The sequence below is a fragment of the Mobula birostris genome, chromosome 21 (assembly GCF_030028105.1).
Source record: "Mobula birostris isolate sMobBir1 chromosome 21, sMobBir1.hap1, whole genome shotgun sequence".
In the NCBI taxonomy this organism is placed as follows: Eukaryota; Metazoa; Chordata; class Chondrichthyes; order Myliobatiformes; family Myliobatidae; genus Mobula; species Mobula birostris.
Window position 1 is genome coordinate 18,529,423 of NC_092390.1, and position 25,136 is coordinate 18,554,558.

Consider the following 25,136-nt stretch of genomic DNA (forward strand, 5'->3'; position numbering starts at 1 on the left):
GCTCGTAGTGTGGTAGCAGCAAGTGGCTATCAGCATGTGCAGCCTCTTCACCTTTCCACTATCTGTCTGATGACACTTCGTTCAAATCAGCTTGCTGATAATCTGTGCCTCACCCAGTTGCACACACTGAAACCTTCAACAGTGTAAGAGGAGTCATTCTCAGCAGTGAGTGGACAGGAATGTTCTGCTAACGCCTGCGCTGAGTGATAAATGCAGTCTTTCCTTGGGTCGGGTTCATGAAAGACAGTCCACCCACTTCAGGGTCAGAGCTGTTGTTATATGTTCTGATCGAAGCAACCTCCATCTCAGTTTCTCTGTGTTGAATAGATATTCAGGTATTGTTACACAGACAAGGGTGACAGCCATATTGTGCACACCAAATGTAGTAAATATTGATGAGATATTGTGGCATCCAAAAGGGAGTATCACGATGCAGGCAGCATTTACTCAATTTAGAATGATCAGAATCAGGTTTAATGTCACTGGTATACGTCGTGTAATTTGTTGTCTTTGTGTTAGCAGTACAACGCAGTACATAATTGAGAAAAATCATGAATTATGTTATATTCAGAAATCCAATAGCAGAGGGGAAGAAGCTGTTCCTGAATTGTTGAGTGTGTGCCTTCAGGTTCCTGTATGCATCCCTTAATAAAAATAGGAAAAGTATGATCTCCACTGTTCTTTTGCTAAGGAGCTTGTTCTTTAAGTGAATGTTTAGTTTGTGTAGCATGGAACATAGAATAATACAGCACAGTACAGGCCCTTCGGCCCACAATGTTGTGCCGACCTTCAAACCCTGCCTCCCATATAAGCCCCCACCTTAAATTCCTCCATATACCTGTCTAGTAGTCTCTCAAACTTCACTAGTGTATCTGCCTCCACCACTGACTCAGGCAGTGCATTCCACGCACCAACCACTCTCTGAGTAAAAAACCTTCCTCTAACATCCTGAAATCTTTTTGAAGAATAACCCTTCATCAGATCTGTGTATTCCTCTCCATAGATGCTGCCTGACCTGTTGAGTTCCTCCAGCATTTTGTGTGTGTGCTGTGGGATTAATTTTTCTCATTTTACAGGGTTGTATTATGGAATCAGCGAGGCAGTTTATTTTGATGGTAAAGTTGTCAATAAGGAAAGACCATCTCTCTCTCAAGATAGCTTTGCTTTTGGATTTGAGAAAGTGAAGGGGAGGGTTAATATCCAATGAGGTGGTGAAGGTTCTATCACAGATAATGACATTAAAGGGTTGAGTTTAAGGAGCCAGCAGTGGAGAATGGCTTTTGGTTTAAAAAGTGCTTATAAAGAACAATTGGGGAAGCAGTGAGATTGAAGGGAATTGCAGGCGTGGATGGCAAGAAATGTGAAAAGTAGACAGAGCCTTATTTGAGATCAGGACAAGACATGAAGATGTGACTGTGGGTTGAATGAGTTGCATTGTTATTTGGAGGGAAAGGTGTGGGGAGGTTGAAGGCAGTGAGTCTGAAGGGCAAGGAGACAAGAAACCAGGAAAGGTTGAAACACCTGAATGTGGGTTCTGTGCAGAGACTGAGGGAGGGGAGGGGATTGATGGAGGGGGTGATGGGGGTGTGATTATTGGAGAGGGTGGTATTTTCAGGGAAATGATTTGTGGTTCGGTTTGGGGTGGGTGTGGAGAGGACAGGAGAGAAGTAGAGATGCAAAGGACAAAGGCAATTGTTCCACTCAGTTCTTGCTCTAGGTGGAAGGTCACCCAGTCAGTGGATTAATGGAGGTGACGAGAAAAGCAAACTATAAACAAAGTAAGGTAAAAATTAAGGTTAAGAAGGTAATAAGGTAAAAATTATGAAATGAGGACAGTGAGAGAGAACCCTTACAGAGGAAGGTACAGCTCTAGTTTTCTGTCCTCAGAGAGCTTCAGATTCTAGTTCCCTTGAGGTATTTAAAGTGGAGGTAGATGACATTTCATAGGTTGAAGGGTTTGTATTGGAATTGGTTTATTATTGTCACAAGTACCGAGATACAGTGAAAAGCTTGTCTTGGATACTGTTTATTTAGATCAAACCATTATACGCTGCATTGAGGTAGAACAAGGTAAAATAATAAGACAACGTGGAAGAAAGTGTTACAGTTACAGAGAAAGTGCAGTAGAGTAAAACAATAAAGGATAAGTTCACAACTAGGTGGATTGTGAGGTTGAGACCATCTTGAGAACCATTGAGTACTAGAGAACCATTCAACAGTCCTATAACTGTGGGGTAGACGCAATCCTTGAGCATTTGAGGGCTATGGGGATCTGGCAGAAAGGAGGAGAAGATGAAGCATGGGGTAAGATCACTAGTAGGGTTGGTGGGGGGCCTTAGAACACAGAACATAGAACAGTACAGCACAGGAACAGGCCTTTTGGCCCATGGTGTTGTGCCAAACTAGCTGAAAAGTAAATCAAAAATACCCCAAAACTAATTCTCCCTACCTACACAATGCCCATATACCCCTATCTTTCTCATATTCCTGAGCCTACCTAAACGTCTCTTAAAAGCCTCTAACGTATTTGCCTCTAGCACCATATCAGGCAGTGCAGTGCGTTCCAGGCATCCACCATGCTGTGAGTAAAAAAACTGACCCCTCACAATCCCTTTGAACCTACCCCCTTTCACCTTCAATGCATGCCCTCTGGTATAAGACATTTCTACTCTGTCTGCTCTATCTATGCCTCTCATAATTTTATAAACCTCTATCAGATCTCCCCTTAGCCTCCACTGCCCCAAAGAAAACAACCCAAGTTTGTCCAGCCTCTCATGATAGCACATGCCCTCTAGACCAGGCAGCATCCTGGTAAACCTCTTCTGCACTCTCTCCAAAGCTTCAACATTCTTCCTATAGTGAGGTGACCAGAACTGTAAGCATAATTCCAGATGTGGCCTGACCAGAGTTTTATAAAGTTGCAACATAACCTCTTGACTTTTGAACTCAATGCCTCGACTAATAACAGCAAGCATTCCATAAGTCATCTTAACCACCTTATCGACCTATGTAGCCATTTTCAAGGAGCTATGAACATGGATCCCAGGTTCTCTCTGCTCAGCAAAACTGTTAAGGATCTTGCTCTTAACAATATGCTGTCTCCTTACATTTGCCCTACCAAGGTGCAACACCTCACATTTAACGGAGTTAACTCCATCTGCCATTTCTCTGTTCATATCAGCAACTGATCTATATTGCATTGCATTTTTGCCTGTTTTCTACATTATCCACAACTCCACCAATCTTAGTATCATCTGTAAATTTACTAATCCACCCATCTACTTGGCTTGTGCAAATGTTGTGAAACGCAGGGCCTCAGGACGAGTTCAGTAGATTTGGCTGTGCTAAGGCAGAGAGAAAAATTGAACTAGGCAGCTGTGATACACACAGGGCATAGAATTGTAGAGGTCATTACTGAATCACACATTTTCAGGAGACCCTCCCTGCCGCCTTCCTGATCCTAGTCATTCAGCCAGTGAACTTTTGCCCAAGGTCCACAGGCTTGGCCCTTCTGGTGGTAGACCCCCTTGTTTCAGCCTGATTTTTTCCTCACACAACTTACCGTGATTTTGTTCTTTTTGTCTTTGTTGAGTAGCTTTCACACATCTGCAACAGGTCAGGAGTACTCTGCTACATTCACATTCAGTCCCACCAGCTCACTATCACTATGGATGTCCGTTTGCTCAAAGGTTTCAAAGTGCATTTAATATCAGAGTGTGTATATATATATATATATATATATATATAGTATACAATTTGAAATTTGTCCGTTTCACAGACATACATGAAAGAAAGAAACCCGACTGAGCGATAGAAACATTGATGCCGCGAAGCTCTCCCTCCCCCTTCCTTCGCACAAGGAGCAGGAAAAGCATCGACCCTGCCAATCCCCACCCCACCATGAGAGCAGTAGCAGAAGCACCAAGGAGTCCATCAAACAACAGTTCACAAACCAAAAAATGATGGAGGAGCTCAGCAGGCCAGGCAGCATATGGATCTATGGGAAAAAAGTACAGTCGACGTTTCAGGGTCAAGAGTCCTGCCAAAGGGTTTCGGCCGGAATCATCGACTGTACTTTTTTCCATAGATGCTGCCTGGCCTGATGAGTTCCTCCAGCATTTTTTGTGTGTTGCTGAGATTTCCAGCATCTGCAGATTTCCTCTTGTTTGTGATAGTTCACAAACCAGCACTTTGGTATCTCAGACAGGCTCTCTCTCTCTCTCTCTGGCAAGGGAGAGGGAAGTTGCTTCTGTAACAGTGAGAGCAGAGACCAGCAATCCACTGTTCTGACGTATCAGTAGTTTCAGTAGTTCCTTTTAATATCAGAGAAAAGTATTCAATATACATCCTGAAATTCTTGTTCTTTGCAGACATCCATGAAAGCAGAAGAGTGCCCCAAAGGATATATGTGTGTGTATCTCTCTCTCTCTCTTTCTCTCGAATATGTGAGAGAGATTACAATCTTGCAGAAGATTGGGACAATCTTCCATGTCGCTTCTCTAGGTCCCCCATCTTGAGGACCGACAGGCTGTCTCGTCATCGAAAGAGAAAGAGAAATGGCTCGTCCGAGTACAGGGTCCTTTCTCCAACAGCAGCCAGTGATTAGCAAATACACTGTCTGCTGTCTCCTGTTCCAGTTTTGATGTTTCAGTCTCCCACAATGCTTCACTCGATGAAATTGGTGAAGAACCATCTTGCAGTAGGATACTAGGGCCCTTCACTTCCTCTTTGAACTGACCAACCGGTCTTTCCCCATTACCACTTCTGTGTTCTCCCCAGCTCAATGTATCCTTACATTGAATAACTTCTGTTTTAACTGTATTCACTTTCTCCAAATCAAGATTTGTTATGGAAATAAGTTCTTTCGCTAGAATGGAAGTGGTTAAAACCTTGCCAACCATGACATTGGGGCAACCACAGATCAGAAGGCAGCTGGGCATGAAAGGTGCGGTCACCTGAACAGGTGGAAGGGTGCCTGAACAGGTGGGAGGGTGCCTGAACAGGTGGGAGGGTACCTGAACAGGTGGGAAGGTACCTGAACAGGTGGGAGGGTGCAGAAAATAGGGGAATAGAATGGAGTCCTTACAGGAAACAGGGTGAGAGGAGGAGAGGTCAGGAGTAAGTGTAGGGTTCATCTTCCTCACCTTCCAACCCACTGCTCTCCCAATTCAATGGATCATTCTTTGTAATGACAGTCTTGGTGGGTTTGTGGAATGCTAATGTGGAACACATTGGGGACATTTAACGACTCTGAGATAGGCACATAAATGAAAGAAAAAATGGAGGGCTACGTGGGAAGGAAGTGTAAGACTGGTCTTTGAGTAGACTAAAGGGTCAGCACCACCTCATGGGCTGAAAGGCCTGTACTGTACTGTTCTACGTTCAGTGAGATGCTGGTTCACTCCAACGGCCATTTCCCATGGTATGTTCTTAGGCAATGCCCTTACTCACCATCCAGGGATTGAAGGACTCTGTCAGGCAGAGCAAAATTCTGTTGTATCTCATCCAGCTTTGTTTATGCATTTACTGTACATAGTGTTTCCTTCTTAGAAAAGAGAAACCAAACGCATGTTGGGTCACCTCTTTGGAACCCCTCTGTTTGGGGAAGGATGACTGCACACCTCCATTCTACACCACTGACTGTTCTGTGGCTTCTGTACTATCCCAGTGAAGCTTGAGAAAGAGAAGATGCTGAATACACTCAATAAGTCTGAGAGCATTCATGAAAGAAACAGTCCATGTTTCAGATCCAAACCTCCAAGCGTTTTGAGTGTTTTCTGCTTTGATTCCAGGTTTCCAGCACCTGTAGCCTGGGGAACAACATCTCATCTTTCCAGTAGGCTCATTACAGCTCTCAGTTCAACAATTTCAGATATCTAGCCTTACCAGCTTGTATAAGAAGGGTCAACAGCTTGAGATGTTAACTCCTCTTCCCTCTTCGCTGAATATTTTCAGTATTCTGTTTTCATTTAGTATCAGAGAAACCTGTTCAGAGTTGGGTGCAGCAAAACCTGACTGATCTGTGAGGCTGTGGGAGAGACGCCTGAGGCTATTCATGTAAATCCACCACCTCGTGTGCCTCAGTATTGACATATCCTCAGGGACAACACCTTAATATTAGCAATGTTATGAATCTCCCGTCCTAACATCTAAATATCAGATATGCAAAGAATGTAACGTTCACACCCTCCGACTCTACCAGCCTGCAGTATGTTGTGCAAGAGTACACCCTTCTGCCATGCTGGCTGGATTAGAGAGTATTAGCTATCAGGAGAGGGTAGGCAAACTTGGGTTGTTTTCTCTGGTGTGTCAGAGGCTGAGGGGAGAGCTGACAGAAGTTTATAAAATTATGGGAGGGGTAGACAGGGTAGTTTTTGTGTAAATGTTGAATACTAGAGGCATAGGTTTGTAGTGGTTGAGAGTTTAAGAGTTATTTAGACAGACATACGAACAGGCAGGAAATGGAGGGATGTTGACCACGTGCAGGAAGGTGGTGTTAGTTTAGCCACTATCAGTACAGACTTGCTGAGCCAAAGGAGCTGTTCCTGTGCTAGACTGTTTCATGTTCTTGTAGCCTATAGCATCTTGCTCAAGGGCACACCCTCACACTCTTGTCTGATTATCTAGCTTTTCCATTCAGATTGGCTAGTCCTACAAGAGTAAAATACTCTAATTTGTGAATATCATAGATTTTATCTCTTCACATCTCTGCTATTAAACCTTTTCATAACGTGAAAGAGTTCTGTTTGGTTACTATTCGCTATCTCTTTTCAAAGGACCCATGGCTTTGTTTGCTGATAGTTAAACATACGACTTCTCACACCTGCTCCGCTGTTCAACCAGATTCTGTCTGGTCTTTTATCCCCATGCCATTTTCCTGTACCAATCTCTCATCCCTTGTACCTATATGAACATGGTGACTGATCCTCCACAGTCCTCTTGGGCTGAATATCTATCAGGCTACAGCACAGAAAAGTTCAGTACCCTTTGGGTAAAGTCAAGGAGAATCCCCTATCTTTACAAGAGGAGTAGGTCTAATACTGATGCCTTCACTTCAGACTGAGCCCTCTGGTTCTAACTCCCCTGCGAGAAGGAGCTGCTTTACAGTATATCCCTCTGAAACTGGTACATCCAAATGATTTCATTCCTAAACTATCCTGCTAGCATACCCACCTCTGCAGCACTGCTAGGAATCCACCTCGTGAATCCCTGCTGGGCACATTGAGGTAGGGTTAGCTTGCTTTTGCCCAGGATGATACCATCCCCCCCACCCCCCCAGTGATCCCTCACCATTGCAGTGTTTGCAATTGTCAGAGACACAGCAGCTGCTTCACTCTAACGCGTGCCCATTTATGTACACAGGCGCAGAACAAACAGACTGGAGTCCTTGCTGCTGCAAAGGTGATTGAGACCAAGAGTGAGGAGGAGCTGGAAGATTACATTGTGGAGATCGACATCCTGGCATCCTGCGACCACCAGCACATTGTCAAGCTGCTTGATGCGTTTTACTATGAAAACAAGCTGTGGGTAAGAGCGGTGCTGGGTTAAACATCAAGGATCAACTTTATATTCACCAAATACATTTACATGTATTAAGAATTTGCTGTGGTGTGTTGGTCAGGGTGTGACATGCAACAAAAACAACAACATTCAACAATTATAAAGGATGATATAATAAATAAAGTTAGAGGTTAAAGTACAGATATGGGATAAAATGTGCATAAATACGTAAATACCAGCATGTATTTACAATGTAAACAGTATTTATAAACGGTGGTTTAAAGTGCTTATGGTACAGTGCAGTAACAGGGGTAATAAATTGAGGGGGGCTCACTAGAATGGTTGATGAACACCCTGGGAGGGATGGATCTGACTCATCTGAGGGGCTGTGCCTCTGAGAAGGCAGCACTCTCTCAGTACTGCACTACCATAACACAGTACACTGGGATTAAATTGCTGTGCGGTTGCTAAAGATGTTTTAACCCACTTCAGTAAAGTGCAGACAGTGTGCTCTTGCAGTGATGATGCAGCCTTATGGAACAAATCCTCTGTGGGTTCGTAGAATTTGGCTGCTGCCATCTCCCCAACCTCCATCTTGTGTGTCGAATACCATTCTGGCTGGTTTCCTGGTTTGGCATTACAGAACAACCAAGAACATAAGGTTGAGCAACGTCATGCAGCTAGAGGGTCATGGTGTTCATCGGAGAGAGTCATAGATAGCATGGTGCAGTGTGTTCTAGGCCTGTGTCAGGGACAGCGTATGCTGTTAAAATGGAACCACAGCTTCAGTGGCACATTTTATTTCACGTTTATCCCTCACATTACAGTTTGAAAATCAGAATAAAAATTGGTCTTTTTCTCAGCCATGAAAAACAGCCTCACTGCATCTAGTCTGTTGAGACCACTAATATTTCTATGGGTTTCAATATGATCTCTCGTTCTTCTAAACTCAAGAGAATAAAGTTATAGTTCAGCTTAGATCACCTTGTATGGTAACCCCCACCCCCTCCATTTCTGCAACCAGGCACTGCCTGAGGGATTGGTGGAAGCTGAGTCACTGGCAAGGGTACATACAACCACTTGAGTTGCTTGAGTACAGGAAACAATGGGCTGTGTGCTGGCATTAATACTGATGGATGCTCACTGCTCACTGGCCACTGGGGATGTGCTGAGCTGAATGGCCCATTTCCATGCAGTGTGACTCTCCTCAGTCACGTCTCTCGTTCCGGATGTACCGGATGGTACGGTTAATGAACGCTCTCTCCAGTCAGACCCTCCTTTGCCTGTTTCCAGTATTTCTGCCTGAGCTGGTGCTGCAGATTCTGTCCTGAAGCTGCATGTGGACATCCTCCATTGTCCCAGCTCTGCATCGTCTGTAAAGAGTTGCTAGACTGTTGGAGAAGGCAGGCAAGCTCACCATTCATCTGTCATGTTGAGCAGCAGACCATACTACTCAAGAAAGAGTTGGATGGGAATTGGAACCTTAGTGCAGGGGACATTTCTCTCGCCAGAGGGTTTAACCACTTAGTAAATGGCTGGCTCTGTGGTTCGGTAAAACACATTGAACTTCCGCCAGCCTACAGAATCCTACAATATCACAGAGAGCAGAGCTCAGTGATTCACTGTGGCTGGTAGCCAGTGTGCATTCTCATTTACCCAGTACAGCTAGTAACTAGAGCCCTTTCGGTTGGCTTGTTCACTTTGTGTGAATTCTGTCCCACATGACTGTAACTTTGAGCAGATGTGTGCAGTTCACACCATTGAGTGCTCTTTTACTGAGTGAAAGGTGGGTGTGATTAGTTGCTGACCACAATAATGTTGCATGGCCTGTGGCACTGTGTTTCTAACCACTGACCTGTCCCCACAGATCCTGATCGAGTTCTGCGCTGGAGGGGCGGTGGATGCAGTCATGTTGGGTAAGTGCATGATCAGTACAGGTTTGTGTGAGCCCTGATCTAAGGTCAGCATTATTCTCCATATGCATTTACATGGATTAGGGATTTGTTTGTGTTGATCAGGGTGCAATATGCAGCGAAGAAACACAACATTCAACAATTATAAAGAATTATATAAAAAATGTTAGAGGTTAAAGGATGGATATGGAATAAAATGTGCATAAATACATAAATGCCAACATGTATTTACAGTGTAAGCAGCATTATAAACAGCGGTTTATGGAAACTCCCATGCTATACATTCTATTGCTCCATGCTGAATGACAAAGAAAGTCCACAGAAATAAATCTTGGGAATTAAAATACGAAGCCCTGCCCTGCTCAGCCAGTGATAATCATTTCTTATCCACAACTGCAGCAAGTATTCCTAATCACACAAATCCACACTGTGCCACTGCTCCTGTCCCCTTCATTCACCCACTTCTCCCATCTACTGTTCAATCCCGGCATTTTCACTTCAACACAAGTCCTGGACAGAAAGTGCACTACCTCAGCTCTCTGAGAAGTGACATCCATTCCACTGTCCTCAGAAATTCTCTTTTACTCAATTGCCATCAGTGGACCCTCAGCCACTGGGCACCTAGCACATCCTTTCACCATTTTGGTTACCACATTGACGTAGCAGTTAGCGCGACACTATTACAGTTCAGGCCATCAAGAGTTCAATTCTGGCACTGTCTGTAAGGAGCTTTTCCTTCTCTCCTTGGCTGCGTGGGTTTCCTCCCACATTCCAAAGACATCCCGGTAAGTAGGTTCATTACTCATTGTAAATTGATTATGATTAAGTAACTGGGCTGCTGGGTGGTGCAGCAGATTGGGCTGGAAGAGCCTGTTCTGCACTGTATCTCAAAATAATTTCAGATTTCAGGTTTTTACTGTTTACATTTTTTAGCATTTGGAATTCTATCATATTGCCAGATTTTAATGAAGCAATATTCATTAATGTCATAGAGTCATAGAGCACTACAGCACAGCCACAGACCTTCCTTGCCCACCACGTTGTCCACCCAGCTAGTCCCAAATTCCTGCGTTCAGCCCATAATCCTGCAAGGCCCTCTCCTCCATGGACCCATCCAAACATTCTTCCTTTATGTTTGTGTCTCCTCATGTCAGACATTGTACAAATAGATCTGCTCCAAATCTCTAAAGTGTAACACTTCCTGTAGTGTGGATCCAATATGCTACACAGTCTTACTAATACATCTACTTTCTGAGGAGAGCTGGACTGGGCACGTCCATACTCATATTATTTTACAGATGCACAGTAGAGAGCATCCTGACAAGCTGCATCACTGCTTGGTACAGAAGCTGCACTGTGCCCAACTGGAAGGCTCTACAATGATAAAAGGAGTTGTTTTGGCTTGTTTTGTAGGACATGAGGGAGCTGTGTTTACTGGATGAATCTCTCCCCAGATGGTACTGCTCTTCCTGACAGTGTTACTTCTTCCATTCAGTGCGTGGCTACCATATTTACTCACTGCCATTCAATTCTGTTTGTCACTTCTCGGCCTGAAGATTGAAGTCAAGTTTGTTTCTATCTGCACAACTCCATGCGTGCACAGGTGCAGTGAAAAACTTACATGTAGAAGCGTCAGAGGAGTGGCATTCACAAGAATGCAGGTAGAAGAACAGCCAAATTATCGAAATGTGGTTCAGGCATGGAACGGAAGGCATTTCTTATCTTAGTATAACAATGATCTAGAGTGTTGGGACCTCTGGTGCTACAGGTTATATGCTGATTAAAAACTGGGCAGTAATTTCTTCAAACAAACTTGGTTGAAATCTCCAACTGTGATTTGAAATGTGTTGTGATGGACTGTTTCTTGTTTGGAGATGGCTTGCAGAATCGCAAGCGCTTGATTATGGTTGGCACTGGTGGTATGTAAACTGTAGTCAGGACTATGGATGATAACTCTCTAGGTAAATAGAACGGATGGCATTTGACCTTTAGGTGTTCCAAGTCAGGGCAGTACGAGTTCGACAAAACCGTCACATCAGAGCACCACTGAGAGGTAATCCTGAAACACACACCTCCTCTTGCCTTTTCTGAATCAGCAGTTCAGTCCATTCTGTAAATTGAAAAGTTTTTGGGTCTGATTGCTGAATCTGGTGTGCTGGGAGAAAACCAAATCTTGATCAAATATAAAATACAGCAGTCTCCCATTTCTCTCTGATATAGCAATCTTGCACTCATGCCCTCAATTTTTTTCTCCAGCAACTGCACATTTGCTAACAAGATGCTGGGGAGGGGAGGCCTCATCCCTCTGTTTCAGACTGGCTTGGAGTCCCCCCTCCTACCTCACTTCTGGCCATGGTGATGAACCTTCATCTACTTAAAGGTGCCATACCTGCCTGGTCTGCTAAGTCCTTCAGACGATCATGAGATCTGTAGATCAATAAGTTGATTTAAAAGTACAATTCTTAGAGGAAAGTTACCTGCTGCAGATTGCAGTGAGAGTAATTGGTATTGTTGTTGGAGAGGGTCCAGAGGAATTTATGAGAATGATCGCAGGAATGAAAGGGTTAACGTATGAGGAGTGTTTGATGTCTTTGGAGTTCAAAAAAATGGAGTGAGGGGGGATCTCATTGAAACCTGTCGAATATTGAACGACCTGGAGAGAGTGGATGTGGAGAAGATGTTTCCTGGGGTGGGAGTGTTTAGGACCAGAAAGCACAACCTCAGAACAGAGGGATTTCCATTTATACCAGAAATGAAGAAAAATTTCTTTAACCAGAAGGTGGTGAATATGTGAAACTCATTGCCATAGATGGCTGTGCAGGCCGAATCATTAGTTATATTTAAGGTGGAGGTTGATAGTTTTTTGATTAATCGGTGTCAAAGGTTACAGGGAGAAGGCATGAGAATGGGGTTGTGAGGGAAAATAAATCAGCCATGCTGGGACAGCAGAGAAGACTCAATGGTCGTAGGGCCTAATTCTGCTCCTATATCTTATGGCTTTATGTTAACAAAGTTTAAAGTTTAAAGTAAATTTTATTATCAAAATACATATATGTCACCACATACAACCCTGAGATTCATTTTCTTGTGGGAATACTCAATAAACCTGTAGATTAATAACCATAACAGAATCAATAAAAGACTGCCCAACTGCCCAGAGGGCAGAAAACAACAAATTGTGCAAATAGAAGAAGAAATAATAATACTAAATAAAACTGGAAGAAGATGCCATCAGCAAACAACGTGACTGAATGTGATGTACTTCAGACATTTTATGAAACCACTTCTTTTACTACTTCTTTCAAACGTGGTTCTGCTACTATTAGAGCCTGTGATTTAAATTTTGATGGTGTGTTTTTGGAATGATTGAGTGGAAAAGCAAATTGTGCGGAGGATACAGAGACTGTGGAGAGATATAGATAGGTTAAGTGAGTGGGCAAGGGTCTGGCAGATGGAGTACAATGTTAGTAGATGTGAGGTCATCCACTTCGGAAGGAAAAATGGAAGATCAGATGATTATTTAAATGGTAAAGGTTTGCAGCATGCTGCTGAGCAGAGGGACTTGGGAGTCCTTGTACACGAATCACAAAAGGCTGGTTTGCTGGTGCAGCAGGCTATCAAGAAGGCAAATGGAATGTTGGCCATTGCTAGAGAGATTTAATTTAAAAGCAAGGAGGTTATACTGCAACTGTATAGGATACTGGTGAGGCCGCATCTAGAGTACTGTGTGCAGTTCTGGTCTCCTTACTTGAGGAAGGATATACTGGCTTTGGAGGTGGTGCAGAGGAGGTTCATCATCATCATCATCAGGTGCCATGCCCAGTTTGAGCTTTGACTGCCATGGCCAACACACTCCTGTTTCGGGTCAAGTGGATCAATTCATTGGTATTCATTTCCAGTTCTCTAGCTGCTGTCTCCATCATCATTTGCCTTTGCCTTCCTCTTGCTTTCTTCCCTTCAATCTTTTCCATAATTACCGTACATTCTAACTCCTGTTTCCTAATCACATGTCCAATGAAGTCATACATTATTTCTCTTTTCGTGCTTGCTCTGTTCATGACATCCTCATTAGATATTCATTTCATCCATGATATTCTTCACATCCTCCTCAAAAGCCACATCTCTGCTGCTTCAACTCGTTTCCTCATGTTAGTAGATATTGTCCAATATTCTGAGTCATATAACATAACTGGATAAACGTAACATTTCAGTGCTCTGAGGCGGGTTGTCATGCCTAGTTCAGTGTTGGTTAGTATATTCTTCATTCTTGTAAAGGTGTTTTTTGCCATCCCTATTCTTCTTTTGATGTCCATGTCGCACCTGCCACCTGATGGCACCCAGCTTCCTAAGTAGCAAAAAGTTCTGTACTTGTTTATGTCTTCTCCATTTATTCTCAGCCTGCAGATAGGATTCTCCTTCTTTTTAGATACCACCATACATTCTGTCTTTTTGCAATTGATAGATAGACCCATTTCTGCACTTTCTTCAACAACTGTATCAATTAAGTTTTATAGTTCTTCCTCTGTACTTGCAGTTAACACAGTGTCATCTGCATATCTAAAATTATTGATATTTTCACCGCCAACTTTGATTCCCAAGATGTCTCTTTATTTTTTGTAATATTGTTTCACTGTACATATTAAACAAATCAGGGGAGAAAACACACCCTTGTCTAACGCCTCTCTTGATTTTTGTAAACTGACTCACTTCTCCATCTATTTTTACAGAGGCAGTTTGTTCCCGGTACGGATTTCTGATTGGGTAGAGGTCTTTCAAATCTAGATCTAGAGTTTCCTGTAATATTTCGAAGGAGGAGGTTCATCAGGTTGATTCCAGAGATGAGGGGGTTAGATTATGAGGAGACTTTGAGTCACCTGGGACTGTACTTGCTGGAATTCAGAAGCATGAGAGGAGATCTTATAGAAAGATATAAAATTATGAAAGTGATAGATAAGATAGAGGCAGGAAAGTTGTTTCCACTTGTAGGTGAGACTAGAACTAGGGGACATAGCCTCAAGATTTGGTGGAGTAAATTTAAGGACCAAGATGAGGAGGAACTGCTTTTCCCAAAGTGTGGTGAATCTGTGGAATTCTCTGCCCAATGAAGCAGTGGAGGCTACCTCAGTAAATATATTTAAGACAAGGTTGGATAGGTTTTTGCACAGTAAGGGAATTAAGGGTTATGGGGAAAAGGCAGGTAGATGGAGATGAGTCCATGGTCAGATCAGCCATGATCTTATTGAATGGCGGAGCAGGCTTGACCGGCCAGATGGCTGACTCCTGCTCTTATTTCTTTATGTTCTTCTGCTGTTATGTTGCTGTCTCCGAGGGAGTTCAGTGAGGTGTCGAATCAGTGAGTGTGTGACCTGGAGGCCAGGAAGCCTAGGGATGCTGTGAGCCCATTATCTATTGCATTTCTTGCTGATCTCTTCAATTAAAGCATGGAGCAAGGTTGAATTAACAAGGATGAGAGTGGAAGGCGAGTGGGTGTTTAGCGCATCTACTTGCATACGACCAGACACTCTCTCTCCCTCTTTCTCGAAGGTGCTGGAATCTTGGGTCCTGAACAAAGTTTAATTGACACGATTTGTGGATTGGACTCTGCAGTTCATGTTATGATGTGTGTCTGGTTTCTGAATACTCCTTTCTTTTAAATTGCTATTTTGTGCGATTTTGATCAGGGTGGACTGGCTGTGTGGCCTGCAGTCAATGAACAACATAGCGCTAAACTGAACTGAACTAAACTGAACATCCCTAGACTGTTTCAATGACTTTGTGGTTTGATGTTATATATTCTGTGTTTTTCACTTGTTTTTTGCCTTTTGTACAATTTGTACTTTTTTTTTCACATTGGGTGTTTGATGTTTTCTTTGAACGGATTCCATAGTTTTCTATGTTTCGTGGTTGTCTGTGGGTAGATGAATCTCAGGGTTGTATACTACTTACATGTTTTGATAATAAATTAACTTTGAACTTTAAATAAGCAATAAATATCAAGAACATGAAATGAAGAGTACTTGAAAGTGAGTCCATTGGTTGTGGAAATATTTCAATGATAGGCCAAGTGAAGTTAGCCCCTTTGATTCATGAGTGTGATAGCTGAGGGATAGTAACTGTTCCTGAGCCTGGTAGTGAGAGTCCTGAGGCTCCTGTACCTTCTTTCTGATGGCAGCAGCAAGAAGAGAGCATGACCTGGGTGGTGGGGATCCTTTATGATTAATGCTGCTTTCCTTTTATGTAGATATACTCAGTGGTGGAGAGGGCTTTAACCGTGTTGGACTGGGCTGTATCCACTACTCTTTATAGGATTTTCCATTCAAGGGCATTTGTGTTTCCATACCAGGCTGTGCTGCAGCCTGTCAATATACTCTCCACTGCCCATCTATAGAGGTTTGTCAAAGTTCTGGATGTCATGCCAAATCTCTGTAAGTAGGGGCGCTGTTGTACTTGCCTCATAATTGTACTTGTGTGCTAGTCACAAGACAGGTCCTTTGAAATAATAATACCTAGGAATTTAAAGTTGCTAATGCTCAGGAGTTTAAAGCTGCCGACTCTCCAGCTTCTGTTGTGCTTACAGAGTTAACCAAGCCTGCTGATATGGGATGTGCAAATTTAAATCCCACTTCTTCCAGCTATCCACCCAAACCAGTAACTTTCAGAATGGTCACAGACGGAACACCATGAGCCATGCCTGTCCTCTCTTCTCTAACCAATACTTAATCCAAATTGCTATTCACTTTTTTATTCTACAACATTAACTTTCTTTTGGTATTGTGTCAAAGACTTTCTGAACCCATGTTACTCTGCACCCATGGATTATATGCATGGACCATAGTATCTGTCATACACCACTCCTCCCTCCCCATTATCCTCAACACAGGTGCCCCCCCCCAGAGCTTTGTACTGAGCCTATTTCTGTACACTCTGCTCACACATGACTGCATGACCAAACACCCAAGCAATGACATGATACTTCGCTAATGACATGATAGTTGGGGGGCTCATCACCAACAAAGATGAGGCGTCCTACAGAGAGTAGTTGGAAGAGCTCTAGACCTGATGGTGGGCAAAAACCTCTTCTTAATATCGACAGGACAAAGGAGGATGGTTATCGACTGCAAGAAAACTTGCACCGCTCCTACCCCCCTTTACATCGGTGGCACAGCAGTGGAACTGCAAGCTGTTTTAATCACCTGGGAGTGCACATCACACACAACATCTCGTGATCCCAGAGCACATCCTATACAGTCAGGAAAACTTACCAATGTCTCTACTTTCTGAGGAAGGTGAAATGAGCTGGACTTTGGACATCCATACTCAGGTCATTCTATAGATGGATGGTAGAAAGCATCTTAAACTGCATCACTGCTTGGGATGGAAACTGCACTGCGGTGGACAGGAAGTCAATGGGTAGTCAAAACTGCCCAACACATCACTGGCATCAGCCTACCCACCATAGAGGGAGCTGGAAAAGAGCCAGTAACATCATGAAGGATTCCCCCCACTGCTTCCACACCCTGATCATGCACTGCTGTCCCACTTCCATCAGGGAGGAGGCGACATAGCATCCACACCAGGACCACCAGACTCAAAAAAAAGTTACTTTTCCCCAAGGCTGATCGACACCTTCACCCACTAACTCCACCCCTACTTTATTATTTCCCGTCAGTCACCTCATGTAACAATTATTTACTTCTCCTTATCCTTGTGTACAGAAAATGACATTAAACACTCTTGATCTTTATCTGTGAGGCTGGTCAAAGCATGTTTCATACTAATATTCTTTCTTTATTTACATACATAGTTATTTCATCTTTAATTAAATACTTTGAAAAATCAGCTAACTAACCTGTAGTTCTGCAGTGTATCTCCCCTTTGAAAGCGATTCTCTTAATGAATATTCTCCAGCTAACACCCTCAAATATCATTCATGGGATCGCACTTCTCTGTCTCCCTTGGGACCTGCTGCTTAACCCTCCTTGTTCTGACTAACTTGACTTTCAGATGGATGGTGCTTCTCTCTTATCTTGCAATATATTTTGGTATCTTTCTCGGGAACTTTTGATACACACGTAATAATTACTTACAGAGCTTTTAGATTGTCCTCAGGTAAACAAGTCTCTCCTTTTACAGCAGGAGAGTGTAAGAAACAGAAGAAGCGAAGGCCACTTAGCCCATTGGGCCTGTCTCACAATACAATATGATCATTGCTGGTCTGCCCCAACCCCCATACCATCAGCTGGTTCTCCATAGCCCTCAATTCCCAGTAACAGTTCTGGAGTCATTCAGCACAGAAACAGGCCCTTCAGCCAACCACACCTATGCTGATCAGCAAGCACCCATTTATACTGATCCCATTTGCCAGCATTTGGTCTGTAGCCTGTGATGCTGTGACCATCCAGATACCCTGTAAATTACCTCCACCGTTCCCTCAGGTGCTGTGTGTAAAGTATTTTTACTTAGTTCCCCTCTAAACCACTTACTCCTCAAAGCTCTGCCCTCTGGTTCCTGGCATCTCTATTGTGGGGGAAAATTTCTCACTATCCACCCTATTTACACTTCTCATGTTTTATACATCTATCAACTCCTTCCTCAGTCCTCTCTGTTCCATGGAAAACAAACACAACCCATCTAATTCCTCCATCCTGGTGAATCTCCTTTGCAACCTCTACATGCACTCGCATCCTCACTACAATGTGGTGTCCAGAACTGCCAATGTTTTATAAAGATGTGCCAAGACCTCTCTGTTATTATGTTCTAATAAAGACCAGCACTACCTTCACAGCTTGTCTGTGCTTCCATCTTTGTGAACCTTCAGACTTGTAAACTAAGATCCCTCCGTCCTACATTAGTGGTATGTGTCCTACCTATATTAGACTTCCCAAAACACAACATCTTGCAAAACTTGGGATTAAGTTCTGTCTCTGTTATTACTCCAAATTGTCAACTGATTTAGTGTTGTAGGTAGGTAGGAGTGAGATAGAACAAGGAGATCTGGGAATATAGGTCCATAATTCATTGAAAGTGGCTTCACAGGTAGATAGAGTCATAAAGAAAGCTTTTGGCACATTAGCCTTCTTATATCAAAGTATTGAGCGCAGGAGATTGGATGTTATGTTGAAGTTTTTTAAGATGTTGGTGAGGCCTAATTTAGAGTTTTGTGTGCAGTTTTTAGTCACCTACTACAGGAAAGATGCAAAAAGGTTGAAAGAATACAGAGAAAATTTACCAGGATGTTGCCAGGACTGGAGGTCCTAAGTTATAAGGAAAGATTGAATAGGTTAGGAATTTATTCTTTGAAGTGTAGAAGATTGAGGGGAGATTTGATAGAGGTACAGTACACAAAATTATGAGGGATACAGATAGGGTAAATGCAAGCATGCCTTTTTAACTGAGGTTGGGTGGGACTACAACTAGAGGTCATGGGTTAAGGGTGAAAGGTGAAAATTTCAAGGGAAACGTGAGGGGAAACTTATTCACTCAAAGTGTCAAGAGAGTATGGAATGATGTGCCAGTGTTAGTGGTTCATGCCAACTCGATTTCAGCATTTAAGATAGGTACATAGACGGTAGGGGTATGAAGGGAAATGGTCTGGGTGCAGGTTGATGAGAGTAGGCAGTTTAAATGGTTCGGAACAGACTAGATGGGCCAAAGAACCTGTTCTGTGTTATACTTTTCTATGACTCTGACCCTATAAGATTGTCCTCACCATCAACAGCACCACCAATATTAGTGACATCATACCACCTACATTCATATCCCAATCTCTCAAAGTTTACTAAATATTCCCAGTAGTCCAGCCTCCACACCCTTCTGGCTAGAAATTCCAGAGACTCACCAGCTTCTGCATGAAGTAGTTCCTACTCTTATATATCAGTAACTATGTCCTCTTGTGTGAGACTCTCCCACGAGTGGAAACATTCTTTGGAGTTAGATGAGTGGAGGATAATCTTCCTGAAGTACCCCCACTGTGCTCCCTTTGAGTATTTCCATAAAATCACTCTTCATTCTTCTGGAATGTGGATCTCCACTCATCTGGGACAACTTCCTCTTCCCAGGAATTAGATCAGGCACCTCACTCTAACAATTCCCTTCTTGCTCATCTCAGTAAAATGCTTTGTTATTTTTTGATAGATTTAACTATTGTTTGCACCTTATAGATTAATTTATCTTGCTGTTGTCTCTTGTTTCCTGCATAACTCCAGTTCATTCTTTAATCCTGTTCAATCTTCCACTTCAGTCCTATTTGTTTCCTAATCTACTTGCATGTTCCTGGCACTCAGGCTCTGTAAGCAGATTCACTCGTTAATAGGAATAAACCTCCACAGCTTAGGTCCTGTAAGCAGACTCACTTGTTAATGGGAGTACACCTCCGCAGCTCTGTATTTTTCAGCCCAAGAACCACTGCTTTGCTTTCTCTTTCCCCATCCCCCTTCCCTGTATCCCCACCAACCCCTTCTCTCCCCCTCCTCTTATCCCTTCCTTCTCATTCCCACATCCCAACCCCTTCTCCCATCCTCAGCAGCCTTCTTTCTTCCCCACCCCACCCCCCCTCTTTCCTTTCTTCCCTCCTTGGCTCTATAACTCTCCTTACCCTTATGACTTAAGCTAAGCACAACTCCAATACCATATTCAAGTTTGCTGATGACACCACTGTTGTAGGCCGATTCAAAGATGGTAATGAATCAGCATATTGAAGGGAGATTGAAAATCTGGCTGAGTGGTGCCACAACGACAACCTCTTACTCAGTGTCAGCAAGACCAAGAAGCTGATTATTGAGGAAATTGGAGGTGTATGAGTTCTCATCAGGCAATCAGAGGTGGAGAGGGTCAGCAACTTTAAATTCCTCTGTGTTATCATTTCAGAAGACCTGTTCTGGGCCCAGCTCTTAAGTGCACTCGCAAAGAAAGCACGGCAGTGCCTCTACTTCCTAAGAAGTTTGCGGAGATACGGCATGACATCTAAAACTTTGACAAACTTCTATAGATGGGTGATGGAAGGTATAATGACTGGCTGCATTACTGACTGGATTGGAAACACCAGTGCCCTTGATTGGAAAATCCACAAAAAGTGGATACGGCCCAGTCCATCACGGGTAAAGCCCTCGCTACCATTGAGCACATCAACATGGAGCACTGATGCAGGAAATCAGCATCCATCATCAGGGACCCACTCCACTCAGCTTATGCTCTCTTCTTGCTGCTACCTCAGGACTCATACCACCAGATTCAGGAACAGATTACCTCTCAATCATTAGGCACTTGAACCAGTGGGGATAACTTCACTTGCCCATCTCTGCAGTGATCCCACAACCTTTGGACTCACTTTCAAGGACTCTTCATCTCATGTTCCTGATATTTATTACCTTTTTTGTTTGTTTGTTTGTTTATTTATTTATCTATTTATTAATTAATCTATCTGTCTATCTATCTATTTCTTCTTTTTGTATTTGCACAGTTTGTTGTCTTTTGTACACTGGTTGTCTGCCCTGTTGATGCTGTCTATCATTGATTCTATTATGGCCATGGATTTATTGAGTGTTCCCACAAGAAAATTAATCTCAGGGTTGTATATGGTGACAAGTATGTACTTTGATAATAAATTTACTTTGAACTTTGAAGTTTGTCAGTGTGGACAGATAAAAAAGCCAGCACAGGTGTGGTGGGCTGAAGGGCCTGCTTCTATACTGTATGATTGTTACTCTAAATCCAGTTGTATCGACATTTCCCCTTTGCAATTTGATTTTAATCTTACAATGTGGTCTTCACTCTCCAGGAGTTCCTCGTGAACAGAGCATTGACCTAGTTCATTCCATTATTTCCCTAGTTCATTACCTTCCCTTAAATTGACTAACACCCTGCTAGGGCAGAGTGCTCAGGACATATTGCTTCAATCACCCCTTTTATCCATCAGCTTCCACTCAACTAGATAATTAACTGATAATTAAAGTAAACACTCTCTCCTGCAGATGTCCATCCTGTAATTTAAAATATGCCTTTGTCCTCAGCCAAGTGACGAGCCACGAATAAAGCAGGGTCAGAATCAGGTTTATTATCACTGACATAGGTTGTTTTGTGACAGCAGTACAGTGCAATACCTAAAAAAAATACTATAAATTACATAACAAAATATTTTAAAAAGTAAATAAATAGTGCAAAAAGAGTGCAAAATATGAGGTGGTGTTCATGGACTGTTTAGAGATCTGATCGCGGAGGAGAAGAAGCTGATGATTGCGCATCTGAAGGCTCCTGTGCTCCCAGATGGTGGTAATGGGAAGAGGGCAATCTGGGTGGTGAGTGTCCTCCATGATGGATGCCGCCTTCTAGAGGCGTCAACATTTGACTTTGTCCCTGATGGTGCGAGGCTGCTGCTCATGATGGAGCTGGCTGAGTTTACAGTTCTCTGCAGCTTTTTCTGATCCTGTACATTGGTGTTTCCACATCAGACAGTGATGCAACCGGTAGATATGAAGAATTTTGCTAGAGACTTTGGTGACACACAGCACTGAGCAAGTCTTAGGCACATGTAAAAAAAATATGTAAAGTGAAGATACTTTCAAAACAATGAAATGAAAAGTTTCTAAATATCAAAAAAATTACTATAAAGAGCAGTAAACAATTAAATCAAATCAATATTTGGTGTGACCACCCTTTGCCTTTAAATACCACTTCTCTTAGGTACACTGTCATGCAGTTTTATAAGGAAATTGGCTGATAGGTTGTTCCAAGCATCTTGGAAAACTTGCTACAGTTCTTCTGCAGACTTTGGCTGTCTCACTTGCTTCTGTCCTTCCAGGTAATCCCAAACAGCCTCAATGATGTTGAGATAAGGGTTCTGAGAAGGCCATAGCATCTGAAACCAGATAAAAAATCTAGGGTGCCTAAGACTTTTTCACAGTACTGTACCAAACCTCCTTAAACTCCTAATGAAGTACAGCCACTGGTATGGCTCCTTCATAATTGCATCAACATTTTTGGCCCAGGTAGATCTTCAGAGCTATTGACACCCAGGAACATGAAACTGCTCACCCTTTCCATTTCCCTTTTCTGAAGTTCGCAATCAACCCCTTGGCCTTACTGATGCTGAGTACGAGCCTGTTGTGACACCACTCAACCAGCTGATCTATCTTACTCCTGTCATTTGTCCGAGATCCTGCAATAACAGTTGTGTCATCAGCAAAACTTGGGGAAAGGGCACAATAGCATTAATGGTCAACTCAATCGCTTTACTGCGCCGGTGAACATTTATTGGGGTTTGATTCCCATTGTTATCTGTCAGGAGTTTGTGCATTCTCCCCATGACTGTGTTGGTTTCCTTGGGTGCTCTGGTTTCCTTGCACGTTCTACAGAGTTAGGGTTAGATTAGGAAGTTGTGAGCATGCTATGTTGGTCTTGGTAGCAAAGCAACACCTGTGGGCTGCTCCCAGCACATCACAAAGATGCAAACTGTATGTTTCAATGTACATGTGACAAGTAAAGCTAATCTTTTTTTCAAACTTCTCATGGTGTTTGAGCAGTACCTAGCCGCACAGTCATGTGTGTGGAGAAGGGAGAGCAGTGGACGAAGTACAGCAGTGTGCCTGTCTTAATTGTTAGCGTAGAGATATTGTTTCCGGTCCGCACTGTGGTCCCCAGGGCAGAGAAGGATTGGTTCTGCCACCTCCCCATTCTAATCTCGGAGAAGACTTTGTAGATTTGCTTGGATTTCCAGCATCTGTAGATTTTCTCTTGTTTGTAGATTTATTTGCAGGGATGTTGTGTGCAATTCCAGCTTACCACACTGCAGGAAGGATGTGAATACACTACAGGGCATGTAGAGGACTTGAGCAAGGCCTTTGACCAGGTCTTGCATGGTAGGCTGGTGTGGAAGGTTAGATCACTGGAGATCCAGGGTGAGTTGCCAACTGGATACAAATTGCCCTGGTACAAGGAGTCAGAGGATGTTAGTGGAGGATGTGTTTCAGATTGGAAACCTGTAACCAGTGCTTTGCTGCAAGGATCAGTCCCGAGTTCCCTGTTGTTTGTCAGGCACATTAGTGATCTGGATGATAATAATATAGTTAGCATGGTTGGTATGTTTGTGGATAATACTGAAATCGGTGGTGTACTGGACAGTGAAGAAGGTTGTCTAACATTACAGCAGGATTTAGATTACTGGGAAAGTCGGCTTTGGAATGGCAGATAAAACTTAACTCAGACAATTGTGAGGTGTAGCATTTTTTGTAGATTGAACCAGGACAGGATTTGTGCTGTAAATGGCAGGCCCGCAGAGTGTTGTGCAACGAAGAAACCTTGGAGTAGTTGTGTATAGTTTGCTGAGAGTGGTGACACAAGTAGACAGTGTGGTTGGGAAGGTGTTTGTCACACTTGCCTTCATTGATCAGAGTACTGAGGACATGATTTACAACTGTACAAGATGATGGTGATACCACACGGAGAACTGTATACCGTCTGGTTACCCAACTATAGGAAGGATGGATTAAGCTGGAAAGAATGCAGGAAGGATTCATGAGAACATTACTGGGACTGGATGGCTTGAGTTATCTGGAGAGACTGTAAAGGCTGGGCCTTCTATCCCTGGAGTGTAGGAAGCTGAGGGGCGACCTTAAAGAGATATACAAAATGATCAGGAGATAAGTAAGATGAATGCTCACAGAGTATGGGTAGATTTAGGATGAAACGGGAAAGATTTAAAAGGGGCCTGAAGGGCAAATTTTTCATACAATGAGTGATGGGTAAAAGGAACGAGCTGTCAGAGGAATTGATAGAGACAGGTACAATTATAACATGTAAAACACATTTGGACAGGTACATGGTGATGAAAGGATTAGACAGATATGGGCCTATCACAGGAAAATGAGAGCTGGTCAGTTAGGCAACATAATCAGCATAGATGAGTTGGACTGAAGGGCATGCTCTATAGCTCTATGACTGTGAGATCTGCCAGGATGGAGTGCCTTTGATCCCACCACCGAGCACATCTTTCCCTCCCTCCCCCCCACTTTCCGCTTCTCACAGGCATCGCTTCCTAGTGACTCCCTTGTCCACTCGCCCCTCCCCACTGATCTCCCTCCTGGTACTTACCTTTGCAAGTAGAACAGGTGCCACACCTGTCCCTACACCCCCTCCCTCACTGCCACTCAGGGCCCCAAACAGTCCTTCCAGGTGAGGAAACACTTCACTTGCAAATCTGTTGGGGGTCATCTACTGTATCTGGTGCTCCTGGTCTGGCCTTCTGTATATCGGTGAGACCCAACGTAGCTTGGGAGACCGTTTCACAGAGCACCCGCACTCTGTCTGCCAGAAAAAGCAGGATCGCAAGGTGGCCATCCATTTCGGTTCTATTTCCCATTCCCATTCTGACATCTGAATTCCCATGGCATCTTCTACTGCTGTGATGAGGCCACATTCAGATTGGAGGAGCAACATTTTATATTCTGTCTGGGTAGCCTCCAACCTGAGGGCATGAACATAAATTTCTCAAACTTCTGGTAATTGCCCACCCCCTTTTCACCATTCTCCCATTGCCATTTCCCTCTCTCACCTTATCTCCTTACCTGCCCATCACCTCCCTCTGGTGCTCCTCCCCTTCCTGTTCTTCCACAATCTTCTATCTTCTCAACCAGATACCCCCTTTATCTCTTTCACGCATCAGCTTCCCAGCTCTTTACTTCACCACCCACCCCCCTGGTTTCACCTGTCACCTACCATCTTGAATTACTT

The 25,136-nt window shown here is 43.3% G+C and overlaps 1 protein-coding gene across 2 annotated transcripts in view; it reads left to right on the forward strand.

Annotated features, from left to right (window-relative positions):
• LOC140185638 (STE20-like serine/threonine-protein kinase) overlaps positions 1-25,136 on the forward strand; it is a 128,384-nt gene that overhangs the window by 43,544 nt on the left and 59,704 nt on the right. For both annotated transcript variants that reach the window (XM_072239076.1, XM_072239077.1), the window contains exons 2-3: positions 7,363-7,527; positions 9,368-9,416. In XM_072239076.1, coding sequence (XP_072095177.1) covers positions 7,363-7,527; positions 9,368-9,416 — 214 coding nt within the window. The remainder of the gene's footprint in view (positions 1-7,362; positions 7,528-9,367; positions 9,417-25,136) is intronic.